This window comes from Microtus pennsylvanicus, chromosome 1 (assembly GCF_037038515.1).
Source record: "Microtus pennsylvanicus isolate mMicPen1 chromosome 1, mMicPen1.hap1, whole genome shotgun sequence".
In the NCBI taxonomy this organism is placed as follows: domain Eukaryota; kingdom Metazoa; phylum Chordata; class Mammalia; order Rodentia; family Cricetidae; genus Microtus; species Microtus pennsylvanicus.
Window position 1 is genome coordinate 218,388,888 of NC_134579.1, and position 14,965 is coordinate 218,403,852.

Sequence of the window (14,965 nt, forward strand, 5' to 3'; positions counted from 1 at the left end):
TTTGAGGAGCGGGATGCTATTTGTTACCCAAAGTTCTCTCCAGCCCACCCCAAAGCTGCAGATCACTGAGAAGTATACCCTTTCCTCAGAAGCCAGTGTGGCCATCAGTACCCTTGCTGCCGTCGTGGGATATGACCCATTCCCTCATAAAACCGTGTTGATACCCATCGACCTCCGTGTAGATCAGATTGGCCTTGAACTCACAGACATCCTCCTGCCTCTGCTCCCCAGTGCTTTCACCACCATGCCTGGCCTAAGCCTATTTTCTCAAATGTTACAATTCATTAAAGAGAGCTGGGTACTTTTGCTAATAGTGTATTTAATTTCTTTACTAATTATAATAACATATTTAATTTCTGCATTAGTTTGGCTTTCTTTTTTCTAAGATGCTTTTGAATTCAAACACGCTAGAACTTATCCAAAGTTTCTAAGGAGGCTGTGGTAGAAGCGTCAGCTGGACTGTGCTGCACCCTTTGGGGTTGCTCATCTGCCAGCTACTGCCACCAGGGCCTGTGAGTCCCATATCACAGCCGCACTGCCCAGGGGGCTCCTGCTCTGTTCTCCCAGGAAAAGATATGTCTGTCTGAAAGAAAATTACCCTGAAATATGTGAACTGACGCTCTTAGAAAAAAAGCCACACCTACGTTAAACATTCTAGAAGGCTGATTGACTGATTAGAACGTCAGTGGCCATGGAGAGATGGAATTTATAGGCCGGGGGACGAATTATCTTGAGTTATCTTAAGTCTTCCAAAGAGCCATTTATTGCCCACTTCTGCAGGTGGCCTGCCATCTTCGTGGCTATTAGGTAAATCCTTTCGGAATGTACAAACGGACCCCTTAGATTTCACCAACTTCAAAGCTAAGGACGCCGTCAGGTGACATCTGAGGTTATGCCAGAGATGTTTTTGCTTTAACCCAGCTACTGATGTCTTTAGATACTTTAAAAGTGCCTTGATTTATGACTTTTCTCTGTTCTGCTGATTTAAAAACTGCATAAAAATGTTGCTGCTTTAGGACGTGGTGCTTGGGTAACCCGAATCCGAGCTCCGGTGCAATGCTCATGTTTGGCTATGGAATAAATTGTCCCTCTCTGTCTCAGGTGAGATCCGTGCATTCTGCCTGAGGAAGCTGAGTGATTTGCCATGGAGCTGCTCGAGCCTCTTCAATGTGAGCTCTGCAGTGGCCATCGTAACTGCTTCAAAGTGGCTCTGCATCCGGGTTCCACTGCCTCTGTATGTCACGAGACTGTCTACTTCTCCCATCCTGAGCACTTGGGGGGTGGGAGGCTCCTCACCCTGGGAACAGCACCAGAAGTGTGGGCGGAGTCACTCTGCTGATCCAGAGAGGCCATCGCTCTGAAATTATCAGCCTGCTGATCATTCTGCCCTATAGCACCACTCGCTTCCCCTTTTAAAGAAAGTTGTCCTTGTCTGAGCCACCCTGGTGGAATCTCCCACATTGTGTTCACCCATCCCAACCCTGCCTTCAGAGCAAATGGAAGCAGAGACATGGACTGAGTCTCTGACTCTGGAAAATCAAAATGTCTGTCTGGGTTCCAGCCAGACAGGCAGAGGTGGGCTTGAGAGAAGCAGGGTCTTTGTGTGGCTGGTTTCTAGTCAGGGGCTTCAGGGAAATTCAGCGGCTTCTCCGACTACCTGAGCACTCTCCTCTAAAGAACAGCCGTGTCCAGGCTGCAGTAGTAGCCTTCCCCAGAACCTGTCCCTCCAGAGATTCAGCCCTTACCACCCACCAGGCTCTGACCCCCGGGATCCAGGTCTGTTTTCAGAGGGAATCTTGATCATTTTCCACCCAGAGTCCCCACCTGTTATTCAGTAGTGAGGTCCCCGGGCCAGCACCGTTTAGGAGTTGAACCTCATTTGTAAGCTGCTCTGGTCTCTGAACGGTTCCTGTTGGGTTTTCACAAATCTGACGGGAGACTTGTTTGTTTATTTATTTATTTATTTGCAATGAGACAAACGACAAAGAGAGAGAAAAAAGGGGATGGACACACACACATGCGGTGGGATAATGCTCTTGTACATTGTAAAATTTGCCACTCATATTAGTTAAATAAAATGCTGAATGGTCAGTAGCCAGGCAGGAAGTATAGGCATGGCAACCAGACCAAGAGAATTCTGGGAAGAGGAGAGGCAGAGAGTGAGTCACCAGCCAGATGCAGAGGCAGCAAGATGGGAATGCCTTACTGAGAAAATGCACCAAGCCACGTGGCTAAACATGAACAAAAACTATGGGTTAATTTAAGTTGTAAGAGCTAGTTAATAATAAGCCTGAGCTAATAGACCAAACAATTTATAATTAAATAAGCCTCTGTGTATTTCTTTGGGACCAAACAGCTGCAGACTTGGTGGGACAGAAATGTCCATACACACACACACACACACACACACACACACACACACACACACACAGAGCTGGGGCACAGAGAGCTGAGAGCAGATTGTGTAGCTGTATGGCTTTCCTGATTTGCTTGTACAGTTGTGTAGATAGGCCCGAGTGCATCTATTTCATGGGGTACACTTGAGCCCCAACTGCATAGCTTCAGACAGAGACTATGTTCAGCAAAAGCATGAGGCTTATGCCATCTCCAGAAAAAGCAGCAGGGATGCAGGTTTAGGTCTGGGCAGGGGCCCAGACAGCCTCATCAAGACTCTGAGTAGCTCTCATAGGTGAAAGTTCAGCCAAAAATCTGCTTCCCCTCACCTCAGGAATGAGGCAATGAGGCAGATCACGTTAGCCACACAGCCAGTGCTATGTACAGCTATCTCACTTTTCTGAGACTCACAGCTAAGAGATTGCCATGAATCTCTGGACTCAAGACATTTGAACAACACTGGAACCATTAAGGCTGTGGGGACTCTTTGGAAGTGGACACGATGTACTTGTGAGAAGACTTCAGGGCCCCGGGCAGAAGGCTATGGTGTGAATCTGAAATGTTCCTCACACTCGATGCCCTGCTGGTGGTGATATTTGGGGAGACTGAAAACTTTTGTAGGCGAGTCCTGGATGGAGAAGTTGAGTCACTGGAGGCTGGTCCAAGGGGGTACATTACCTCGGGCCACATCTCATCCCATTCTCTGCTTCCTGGGCTACCATGGTGTGAACTGCGCTGCCTTCCCATGCCACGCCTTCTGTGTGATTGATTGAACCCTCTCGAGGCTGTGAGCCAAAACACACCTTCCTTCCTTAAGTTTGCCAGGCATTTTGTTACAGCGATAGAAAAACTACATTTTACAATAAAACCCCGGGTCATGACTGGCTTTTAATGTTCCTTTAAACTGTGAAATTAGAAGGGAGACAGAAGCCTTGGCCTGAGCAATCCCAGGAGGTGCAGGCAGGAAGTCGAGGCGGATACTGGAATGTTTGCTTTTCAGACTGTTCTCGTGGCCCCTTCGGGATATTTGCAGGTTGGAGTGGGTGGCACCAAAAGCCCTTTGCTTTCTTTCACTTTGAAACCCCCAAAGCATTCATTCCCATTCTCCCTCTCCCCCTTTCGAGGAAGGCGGATGTCTTTGTTCTAAACTTTAATCAATGAAGTCTTCACCTTTAGCCCTGTACACAGCTCTTGCGATAGAAAACTTTAGCTCAAGTGTGACACTTTATTGCCCCAGTATTTTCAGGCTGTCTGTCTCGTTTTCAAGGCTGCTGTGAAGCATGCAGGGGAAGGGCAGGCACCCCGTGAGATGCACCCCTTGAGATGCACCCCACATCCCCTCCAGGGCAACGTGTTGGACCCAGAAGGCTGCCTCGTGAGTACGCACGGCTCTGAACAGCTGAGTTGAAAACCTATCGTCCTCATCCTTCGAAAGTAGACTTTTTTTAAAAAACAAAAGACAAAAAAAGTGAAAAAATTATTTTCCAAATATTTTTTCCTACTCAATTCACCTGTGTTGAATCCAGAATTTAGGCTTTACTCTCAAAGTCTTTCCTCCCTCGGGTCCGTGCACATCCACTGTTAGGACGGCAGACAGACAAGACAGCGGCTGCAGGAGAAGGGGAATGTGGTTCTTTTATTTGGTATGACATCAGCATCGTGCAGGCATTTATCATGAGTGTAGTGTGGAGTTGAATTCAAATCTGGTCCCCTGAAGAGGATGTGACGCACCTAAGTCGTCTCTGGGCAGGAATGCCTTCTTAGAGACCTCTCCCCACACACCAGCCAGAGCGTGATGTCGGGCAAAGCTGCAGCTGGGATCATGCAATCAAAACGGCTGGATGGAAACTCACCCGAGAGAACTCACAACCACAGTGAGGGTGCCCGAGAAACTTAAGCAAGACGACAGTGTGGTACCCTCAGTCCCTCAGTCTGCTCATCAAACGGTGTGGAAGGAGGGCCTTGCGCGTCCTGGGGTCTTAGGCTTAAAACACTGGCATCACACCATGGTCATGACCTTCAAGGCTGCTGGCTGGAACCTGCGGATCTTCTTCTTCAGGGCCTTGGAGGCCTTGATGCGGCACAGTTTGGGCACAGGGGGAAGCGGTGGCCTGGAGCTTCCTGGGACCCGTGGAGACTGCTGGGGCGGCACCCGAGGCCACGCCCTCTCCCTCTGTCCAACCTGTGCATTGCCTCTTCCCAGGCCACTGCGCCTACTCTGGACACAGCTTTCCGAATCGTTGCTACTAGACTCGTCCCCGAAGCGGTTGGCAGTGTGGTCACTTGCCTCCTCATCCTCGCTGGTTTCGGCAATGGTGGAGTGGAACAGGGAGGCACACTCTGCCGAGTGCTCGGAGGGGTCGGACTCGCTTCTCACACAGGCATCCTGACGGGCAAGTGCGGGCCTGCTCTGGACCTGGGGACCACCTACTCTCCTCGCTGGAGACTTAAGGGGCCCCAAGCTGGGCCCAGGATGGCTGACCGAGCAGGCTTTGGCTGAGATCTCTGTAGTAGACTGCCACCTGCGCTGCTTCCCCCTGGCTGCCGAGCTGAGGGGGGATGCCTCCATTGGGAACAGAACTTGGGATGCTGGGTAACTTTCCTGCTGAGCTACCACTAGGGGGACAAAGAAGGGCACAGGGTATAGGGTGGACTCAGAGCAGGAGCGTCCAGGAGGCTCTCTGGCCAGTGTGGGGCCCCTGCTGAGCCCTCCCTGCTGGGGCCTGCATGAGGGGCCCCATTCTGGAGTCAAGGCAGCGGCATGGGTGCCCTGTTGTCTCTCGGGTTGTGGTGGAAGCTGCTTCCCCAGCCTGGGCACTTTATCACTGATTCTTCTTCTGACCTTCACCGTCTTGCTTTGGGGAGATCCCATCCTCAGCCTCATTGGGGAGGTTTCACCAGAGGTGTAAGAAGGGTAGGCAAAGGGCCCTGGGTCCAGAGGGGGGCTCTCAGGGCCCAGTACCCTGGACGGTGACAGGGCTTGTCCTTGGCCATAGTCAATGCAGGGCTGCTGGGCCTGGGAGCAGAGAGAGAAACCTACAGAACTGTCTCTGTGGACACGGGGATTCCAACAGGTGCTTTCCTCCTGCAGGGGGCTGCTGAGGGGCTCAGTATCCACAAGGGACACAGGCCCCTGTTGCTTGAGGCTGTCCTTGGCAGCATCCCTACTTGGTTTCATTCCTCCCCTGTCCATTCCGTAGGCCAGCTTCTCGAGCTGACCTCCACTGTCTGACCTCTGGCCACACAGCTTCCGTGGGAAAGGAGCCGGGTCCCCTCCCTGCTCTTGCAGCTCATCCCTCAGAGGGAGCTCTTGGCCCCGCAGACGCAACAGCCTGTGGATGTAGGCTTCGGCCGAGCCCAGCTCACGGATCGGCCCAGCCTGAGTCCTGTTCTGATCAACAGGGACTAGAGGAGGCTCCGGAGGAGGCGAGTGGATGTCAAGATGTGGCGCTTCCTTAGGCAGAGCAAAGAGCGGGCTCTGGAGAGCCACTGCATGGAGGGGGCTGGGATACGGGTATACCTCCTGGCCACCCCTGGCCACCAGATCACGCTGGTACTTGGGGTCCAGTGTGTGGGCTGGGACCTCTATCCCCTGGCAGAGGAGGGATGGGGGTGCAGCATCAACACCAGCTCTCTGAAGCCCCAGGTCATCTGGGAGGACTCTCTCAAGATCACCTGGGAATGAGACCATGAAAAGCACATCAACACAGACAGATGCCAAGTTCCTGTTTCCCATAGGCGCATATGGAGACTCAGGCCTTATGGGCTCTGACAGTGTGTACTGGTCCCTGAGCTTCAGTGAGGAGAAGAAAGCATCATCTCGGTACCTCCACTTAACCACAGCTGGGAGGCTACCCAGGAGAAACGTGTCCAGCCATACACGGGACAGTCACAACAGGAACTGCTCCAGCATCCACAGCCTGGGAGTGAAACTGGAGGCACAGAGAGACCAAGGCTGGCACAGAGCCCAGGTGTGTGTGTGTGTATCCAAGTGACATCTTTTTCTCTTGGGAAAACATGGAGGGTGCTTGTGCCTCGATTCTTACTCTAAATGTGGCATGTCACATGATCTGAATGCTTCTTTGGAGTTTCTGGATGTTCATTTAAAAGAAGAAACACACAGGCGTACACACACACACACACACACACACACACACACGCTCCATCCAAGTGGGGTCAGCCTCTTCCCCACTGAGCCCAGGTACCGTCATCTGCTACCCTTCTCACCGAAACGACACTCCCGCTCTCTCCGTCCCCTCTCACCTGTAGACACAGGTCTAGGCCGGAACATGCCCCTCGGACGGCCTGTGTCCTCTGCACCATGCGGGAACCTGCTCTCTTCTCCACTGGGCTGTGGGCTCCATGCAGGGACAGTGGTCTCATCCGCAGAGCGGGGTCGCCAGTCCCCCATGCCAGACCTGGACTTAGAGGGATGAAACACAGGCAGCCAGCCGCCCAGTGAGGGGGACAGGCGGTCACTGCAAACAGAGGCACATGAGGTGGACAGGGAGCAGGACCCAGCATCACTCAGCTCGTAGAAGCCTAGACAGAGCAGACACAGTGGTCAGTGCGCCCCTGGCCAGTGGGCTCTACCCTAAGACTTAGACCCCTTTTCTCTTGCTTTTACTGGCACAGAGAGTGCTGAGGGGCTGCTAAGAATGCCTGTGGAGACAGGTCCACAATGAGAATGTTCTAGATTCTTGCTGGTAACCTTGTGAGTGGCTATGGGAATAACTGACCCTACCTCACCTGACCCCTATAGCTATGCTCAGAAGGAGAGCTTCCTTTGCTACGGACATCTCCTTCTTTAACACACAACTGCATGGGGGGGGGGGCATTTCCTTCCTGGGAGTCCTCAGTCCCAGGGACTGCTCGGGTAGCACATTCCAGGTTAGACTGCAAAAGCCAAGTACCAAGAGTGCCACGGACTCCACACACTCCAGGCTTGCCGTCACAGATACCTGTGACCACTGTAACCCAGACACAGGGGTCCCTGTTGCCAAGTTTCACCTGTAGCGTATTGAGAAAGCAAAGGTGACCAGAGTCACACAAGCCAGCAAAGACTGCCAACAATGACCTTCTCTGAGGAGGTCTGGGATGGCGCACAGGGAGGGAAGGGCCGGTCAAATTGATGTCAATGACTTAGGTGATCCTCAGCATGGTTTAGGAGCTCCTGGGGTATTTAATACAGCTGGTAGTTTACATATGTGTAAACTGCTGTATAAACTGTACTGTACGTAAACTCTTAAGACATATATTATATTTAAACTTCATATGTTTATTATATTTGTATTTTTTCAGTGTGTTTATAGCTTTTTATGTCTTTAGTCACATCCACTTCCCAGGCTGCTCAGGGGACCTCCCAAGTGTCAGATCAGCGGAGGACACAGGCTGCAGCTGGCACTGTCCACAGCGTTAGGTCTGTGAGGGGTGGCAGCCACCATCAGCCGTACCTGAGCTGGGTCTGCTGTCACTGTCCAGGGCCTCGCAAGACGACCTGCTCACATCCAGCTGCAGTTCACTTATCTGCTGGTCCAGCTGGTCCAGGTGAGTCTTCAGGCCTGCATCCTGCCGCCTCAACCGTGACTGGGAGGCGAAGAAGGAGAGAGAATAAAAACCAACGTGAATGCAGAGATCTAAACCAGGTCCAAGGTGGAAACAGGGCCACCAAAGACACGGGGAAGGCTCCCAGACTCCAGCTCCGAACTCATGTTAACTAGTGGGAAGAAACTCCCTGGGTCTGCTGGAACGTACAGCGAAGGACTTGCTCCCCTTGGCATGTGCGTGTCTGCACGCATACACATGTACAAACACATGCACACAGTCTAGCAGTAGTGAAGATAGTTCTTCACACAGCACCTCCATGGCCTATGGTACCTGGGAGTGGGCATTTTGATAGGAGACCCCAGCTTCACTTGGACAGCTTGGCGAGCTTATGTGCAAGACTATCCCCAGAGAATGGACTTCTTTATACCATGGTCCTCAGGTCTATAGCCGTGAGCACGCACACACATACTCACACACATGTACACACACGCGCGCGCACTCACACACATGCACACACACTCACACATATGCACACACACACATGCGGACACACACACGCGCACACGCACTGACACACACACACACACACACACACACACACACACACACACACACATACACTGTGAAGCCCACACAAAGTGGGGTGAGTTCTGCGTGCTCATACATAAACTAAACAGTACCGAGTGTTTGGTAAGAACTGATTTCTTTCAACCGTGCAGTTTCCTGATGTCTGGGCTGGCGGCATACATATATTTCCTCTAATTAACAAGCAGGTTTAAGGCAAACAAAGAGGGACACGGCTCATCTGTGGAAGAGCGTGACCATGACTTTCCTAGTGGGGAGCTACATCAGAAATCTCAGCAGCGTGGAAATCAGCGGCAGCAGATGCCGGCAGTTATGACTTCCTGTTCACCACAACAAGTGCTTTCGCAAAGGGTCAGGGTGAGCTGAGTGGGATGCCAATCTCAGCAGGCTCAGCCTTCCCCTGCAGGAGCTGACGGGGTGGGGGTGGGAGCCACCTCCGGGTGCTCTCGCCCCCACAGGAAAGAAGATTTTCTGAAGAGACAATGGGCACTAAGAAATCGGAATTTCCCTTGAATCTCATCTTAAGCAGGGACCAGCTGGAGCCAGAGCTTGTCTCCCGAGAAGAAATTCCCCCAGTTCTGACAACTCACCTACCACCTTCCCGGCGGCATCTGAGACAAGGACAGATGAGGACTGCTCATCTCTTCTTTTTAAATCTAAAGGGGTACCCCAAAGATGAACTTGGGGTGTCATTGGGCCTTTTCGTTTGTCTCTCTTCTTCATGCGGACATACAGAATAAATGTTCCCATCTCAGAGTCTCATTATGACTTGTGGGTGGCCCAGCTGGCTTTTTAGGGCTGCTAGGTCCCAGGCTCTGATCCTAACTCTACTAACCCAGGGTCTGAGGGTGTCTGGGGCAACAGTATCTCCTATAGCAGCTCATGTCACAAGTGAATGAAACTTCCCTGAACCTGCTCCCATCACAAACTCCCTGACAAGCAGGAAGGAGACACAGGCATGCCCTTTCTAACCCCCAGAAACCAACACTAGGCCCATCAAAGGGCTGGCATGGATTTTTCCTGTAAAAGATTTTTCTTTGTCCTACCCTGACGCAGACGGCCCACAGACACCAAGCACTTCTGCCCGGTCCAGTCCAGTGAGTGACAGCATCTGTTTCTCTCAACTTCCCTTCTTCAGAGGTCTGGCTGGTTGCCCTCTTCCGAAGGTTGGGACCATCTGCTCTGCAGATAACATCTGTCCAGCCAGCCTAGGCAGCTAGTTTCTGGTTAATGGTTAAGGTCTCAAGACCCCAGTTTTTAGGATCCTCGGGCTCTGCTGTGAGCTCACCATAGAGATTGATAGCCCCTAATTAATGCCTCCTCCACCCCTGCTTCACGTTTTCATCACTGTTCCTTAGGCTGAACTTCAGGGTCAAAGCCACTGTGACCAGGGGGAGCACGGCTGGCTACAGCCAGACTGTGGCACTCTGCCCAGGACCAAGCCTGCCTATGGTCTACAAGCCTCATGCTGATGCCAGGGATGTTCTGGGCCACTTGGGTCAGAATCCCCCAAAGCGGGGTCAGGGGTCAGAGGCCTGGTGCAAGGGAGAACTAACCACACCCAGCACACCTGGGCTCTTGCTATGTAAGGCTCCGGGGTAGGACCTTGTACCTTCACCAGCTAAGTCTGGCAGTCACCAAATGCCCGAGTCCTGCATTCCATGGTTCCCCTGAAAGGCAGCTGGCCGATTCCTTTAAAAGCCCCACACCATTGCACAGAACTGGATCTGAATGTGTTACACCTTCCCCCATGGGAGGTTCTGCCCTGCAACCACAGCATTAAAAAAAAAATCTTTGTAATATATTTGGAGGATAAAAAGTTCAAGATGTTGAGATGGTATCTAAGACACTTCCTTCCTCTCTTGGAATGCTAATAGTGAGCACAGAAAATGTGTGATTCATGAATTACCCCCGACCGCCTCCTGCAAACTTCACAGCGTATCCATCAATAGTGAAGGGCCCGGAGCGCTGGCTCACAGGGGAGACTGACAGTGACCCTGGAGAAGTCTGTCAGGTCCTCCTTGTTCTTGGCCTCATCTGCTTCTCATCTGCTTCTCATCTGACCTCCATCTGCCCCCTGTGTGTTCATCAAGCAAGCTGCTCGGGCCAAGGAAAACACCATTGACGGTTACGGAATCGGTGTGGCTTGCTCCTGTGGTGTCACCGCCTGAGCTGCTGCATGTTGTCACTTTTAGAACAAGTCGCGACCCATCACCCCTGCGGGATGGTCCTCATACGGGCCTGCTGTTCCAGGAAGCCTCTTCTGGATGTAGCCGAGGCATGATAGAATGTTACAGCTTCTTGGCATAGTGCCAAGCCAAGAAGGTGCTATTCTACCTAAGCCCACTTACTTGAGTAAAAACACTAGCCATTTCCTGAGACAAGCCCCTGTGAAGACAATCATGGGGCAGCTTAAAGGGCCACCTGAAGCAGACTGTGGGGTCAGAGGGCATGGGATTTCATCAGCAAAGAAGTCTGGAATAAGGAGGATTAAGTGCTGAAATCACCTCTGGTTTTGTTTTGTTTGTTTTTGGCCCCAGTTTATCACGAGTCACTGATTTATCTAATGAACAAAACTCTCCTAAGCAGCTACTGCAGAGTTCCCTTTGTGACTTTTGACACTGCAATTAGCAGGGCGTAGCCCATCTCTTGAATCCCTAGAAATGGCTAAACCCATCCCTACTTGAGAATCCCCGCAGAATAACTGTCGGGGTGGGGGTGGGGGGCTCCTGGATGCTTCAGGTTTTCACACCTGAACACTGACTGAGGGCCAGGTGAGCCAGCGGGAGGGCAGTGAGCTATCTAGATCCTGCCGGGTTTAACTGGCAGCCCTTTCATTATTTTCTTTATCTAACAAGTACTCTTGCTCTCCCCCTCAAGAAAGAAGTGCTAAGTGCTGGTTAGAGCCACATAAATTCAACTATTTTTCTCTTTTCCTGTGAACTAAGTTTCATAACAAAGCCTGCGTGTTCCCTCTGGTCTCACGGAGAGGAGTAGTGATGGTAGTGGTGAGGGGAGTGAGTGTGTGAGTGTGTCAACAAAGCTTGTTTGAAGTCTCCAAAGGCTGCTGGTAATTGTAGTGTGTGGGATCACGGATTGGGTCTAAGCACTGCTGAAGCGGAGTTAATCATCAACCTTAAGGGAACGGGTCATGCGTGTAACCGGCAGTGTGCCTGCCTGGTTGAGGTCACGTGAAGCGGGGTGCGTAGCCTTTTGAACGACAGGCACCTGTTGTGATGCCTTGGTCCTTTCCTGGGTCCAGCAATTTGCAGAGTCCAGTCCACACCAGCCATGTCCGTCTCTGGGCAGGTGAGCATCTCACAGTCTGGAGGAGGCTGCCAGCTGGGTTCCACCTTCAGCCAGCTCTCCACCTCTCTGACACCCAAGGAAGATTCCAGGTGTCCTGGGGAGTGACTCAGACCCTGGACTTCCTGATTCTTTAGTCACAAATCCAACACGGTTCTGAGCTAAAGCTGACTGAACACAACCGTTTCGTTTCCCTGGACTTTTACCAACTCTCAACAGGACAGATCCAAATTTCTCCATCCAAGAAATCCCACTTAAGAGTTATGGATGAGACTCCACTACACCGAGACCATCATTTTGTTATTTTAGAAATATTGCAGTGTTGGGCGGTGGTGATACACCTTTAATCCCAGCACTTGGGAGGCAGAGGCAGGAAGATCTCTCTGAGTTCGAGGCCAGCCTGGTCTACAAAGCGAGTTCCAGGACAGCCAGAGCCACACAGAGAAACCCTGTCTCGAAAAACAAACAAACAAACAAACAACAACACAACACTGCAGTACTGCAAAGCATCTCAAGCAGGTTGTAGCTCTACCCCCGGAAGGCCTCCCGTGGTCCACAGAGGGGCACTCAGTGGGCGCGGGTAGCTGAGAAAGCACCACAGATCTCCCCCTCCCACGTTCCTCAGACTGGAGCACACTCGGTTTTGTTTTGTTGTTAAAAGCGGATCAGGTGACAGGCAATCTTGGAGACTGGCATCAGCCCGCAAGACGCCCCAGTGACACAAGTGAACCCAGTAGGGTGCCCTGCGGGACACGGTCCCGCTGTGCAGCAGGAAGACCTGCTAGGGGATTGAGGCCAGGGTCCCCTGCGTCTAGCCCGACTTGCGCGCCTCCACACCAATGCTGTGTCAGCCGCAGAGGCGCTGCGCATTCAACACCAGGTTCCGCGCGCGGCTCCCCAGCACGCACCCCGTAGCGCGCTCCCCACGCAGCCGCGCATCAGGCCTCTCCACTCGCTCAGTCCACGCAGCTGCACCCCGGTCACTCCACAACACGCCCCCATGGCCACTCGTGTCCCGTTCTCTCCTTACCAGCTGCTCCCGCAGCGCCGCCAGCGCCGCCTCCAGCCGCAGCTCCTGGCCGCGGGGCCCGGGCGCAGGGTGCAGGCCCAGGGCGCCCCGCACGCGCGCCTGCTGCGTGGCGCGCAGTCCCTGAAGCTCCTGCAACCCGGCCAGTGCCGCCCGCAGCCGCGCGCCCACCCTGCGGCGGTCCCAGCCCGCGGGTCCCAGGCCGCTCGGAGCCCACATCTCCCGGTCGGCCGTTCAACCACTGCGCTGCGCGTCCCCGCCGCGTCTCCCCGCCCCCGGCCGCAGGTCGCCTAGGTGGGGTGGGACCTATCGCTGGCCGCGGAGGGCGGTGTTTGCGACGCCCGAGGTCACAGCGGCCGCCCCCTGCCCGCCCCGTCGGCCCGCCGCGCCCTAGCCCAGCCCAACCCCGGTGCCCCTGAGACCTGCGTGCTCCTCAGGGAAGGCCAGAGCCCCTCCGCAAAGGAACAGAGGAGAGCTTAGGCACGGCCAGAGAAAGGTGTTGTTTAGGTTTTTAAATTGAAAAAAACAAAACAAAACAAAAAAATTACATTGCACAAACCACATTCCTGTTTCGTATGGAAAACCCACTACCAGGTTTCCCAGTGCACACCTGTATGTACCTGGAAACCTCTGGATGCTTCTCAGTTTATCTAGTCCTCCCTCACTCACATGCCACGCACCTTTAAGGACGCTTCTAGCAAGTTCCTGAGCTGTGCAGCTCTTACCATGGTGGTCACTTCAGGAACACTGGATTCCAAAAGAAAGCCGCACACACATGATCAGTCGCCCCCACCTCCTCTGCACACATGCTCAGACCCCCCCCCCAGCCACGCCTGCCTCCAGTGGACACTGTTTTGAGTGGAATCCTGCTATCCGGGTCTTTTTACTGTTTTTAGACTTCCGGATGCGCCCATTTTGCATCCCCAGAACCTCCTTTTTCTGGCGGAATCATTCTCTGCTGGGTGGTGAGAGCCCTCATGTTTCTCCAGCGTTTCTTAGGAAGAAATTGCGCCTCATTTCTGCATTTCCGCACGCAGGCCGGGTGGAAACCCTTTCCTCTCACTTGAGCGTCCACCTAAGGCAGGAACCGGTGAATCACAGGTGGCTACTGTGCTCAAGGTTTTGAAGACATGCCAGGCTGCTTTCCTGAGCGTTCACCTTTGCCTCTGAAGCAGGGGTGGGAAGGTGCCAGCCGCACCCGCTGCTCGAAGTTGTATCACCCAGAGTGCCCAGGGCTGTGGAGTGCAGCTGGCAGCTAGCAGTTTCTGACGCGGGAAGAGGTTGGGCATCTTTCCCCTGAAGAAATGGCCACCCAGGCACTCTGCGTGCTCTGAATTGGTGACATCTTTAGTAACTAAGATCAGAGACTCTTTTCTTACTAAATACCATCTGCAAAATCCTTAGATACAGGACTCCCAGTCTCTCTCCCCCCCTTCCAGTCTGTAGGCTTCTGTTTTGCTTTCCTGTTTTTGTTTTGTTCAGTTCTGAGACAGGGTCTCCCTACACTGCCCTTTCTAACTTACCATGCAGACCACCAGTCCAGCCTCCTGAGCATACCTGGATCGCAGACTCTCGGCACCAGGCTCAGTTAACATTTTCACTCTTTATTTTTATTTCACCGCATCTATTTTTTTCTCTTGTCACTGTGTTTTCTGTGTTACGACCGAGAAGTCGCTGCCCGATTCTACTGCAGGCTCCCCTAATAAGCTTCTGTAGTTTTAGCTCCTACCCTGAAGTTCTACATCCACTCTGCCTGAGCTCTGCTTGGTCTTTCTACCCGGGTCCCTCTCTCTCTTCTGAAGATGTGTATCCCACTGGCCCACAACCATGTGCTGGCAACAATCCCCTCCCCACGGAGCTGTGTGGGACCCTGTGGAGAACCAACTGACGCACAGAACGAATCTTTGTTTCCTGTCATATTAGACCCTGTTCTGGGCCACAGCTGTGCCAGTGACTTCCTTTCCAGAGGTTCTGAAGTCTGGATGCTTGAGCGTTCCCTGCTCTGTGCCCTCCACATTTCTACAGGAATTTAGGTGTCACATTGCCAATTTCTGCAGAGGAGACAGCATGGGTTTTGTTGGGGAATGTCCAGAATCTGTCAATCAG

At 52.7% G+C, this 14,965-nt stretch overlaps 1 protein-coding gene across 3 annotated transcripts; it reads right to left on the minus strand.

Annotated features, from left to right (window-relative positions):
- Positions 1–1,940: 1,940 nt before the first annotated feature.
- Dact2 (dishevelled binding antagonist of beta catenin 2) lies at positions 1,941–13,727 on the minus strand. Of its 3 annotated transcripts, none has more exons than XM_075951426.1 (4): positions 13,585–13,727; positions 7,848–7,980; positions 6,658–6,936; positions 1,941–6,069 (listed from the first exon to the last, which is right to left on the minus strand). In XM_075951426.1, the coding sequence occupies exons 1-4, from the start codon at positions 13,585–13,587 to the stop codon at positions 4,394–4,396; spliced, it is 2,091 nt and encodes a 696-aa protein (XP_075807541.1). In that variant the 5' UTR covers positions 13,588–13,727; the 3' UTR covers positions 1,941–4,393. The 3 variants fall into 3 exon arrangements, with proteins under 3 accessions (XP_075807541.1, XP_075807534.1, XP_075807525.1); XM_075951419.1 differs by having other exon boundaries at positions 13,540–13,727; XM_075951410.1 differs by lacking the exon at positions 13,585–13,727 and adding an exon at positions 12,863–13,125.
- Positions 13,728–14,965: the final 1,238 nt, after the last annotated feature.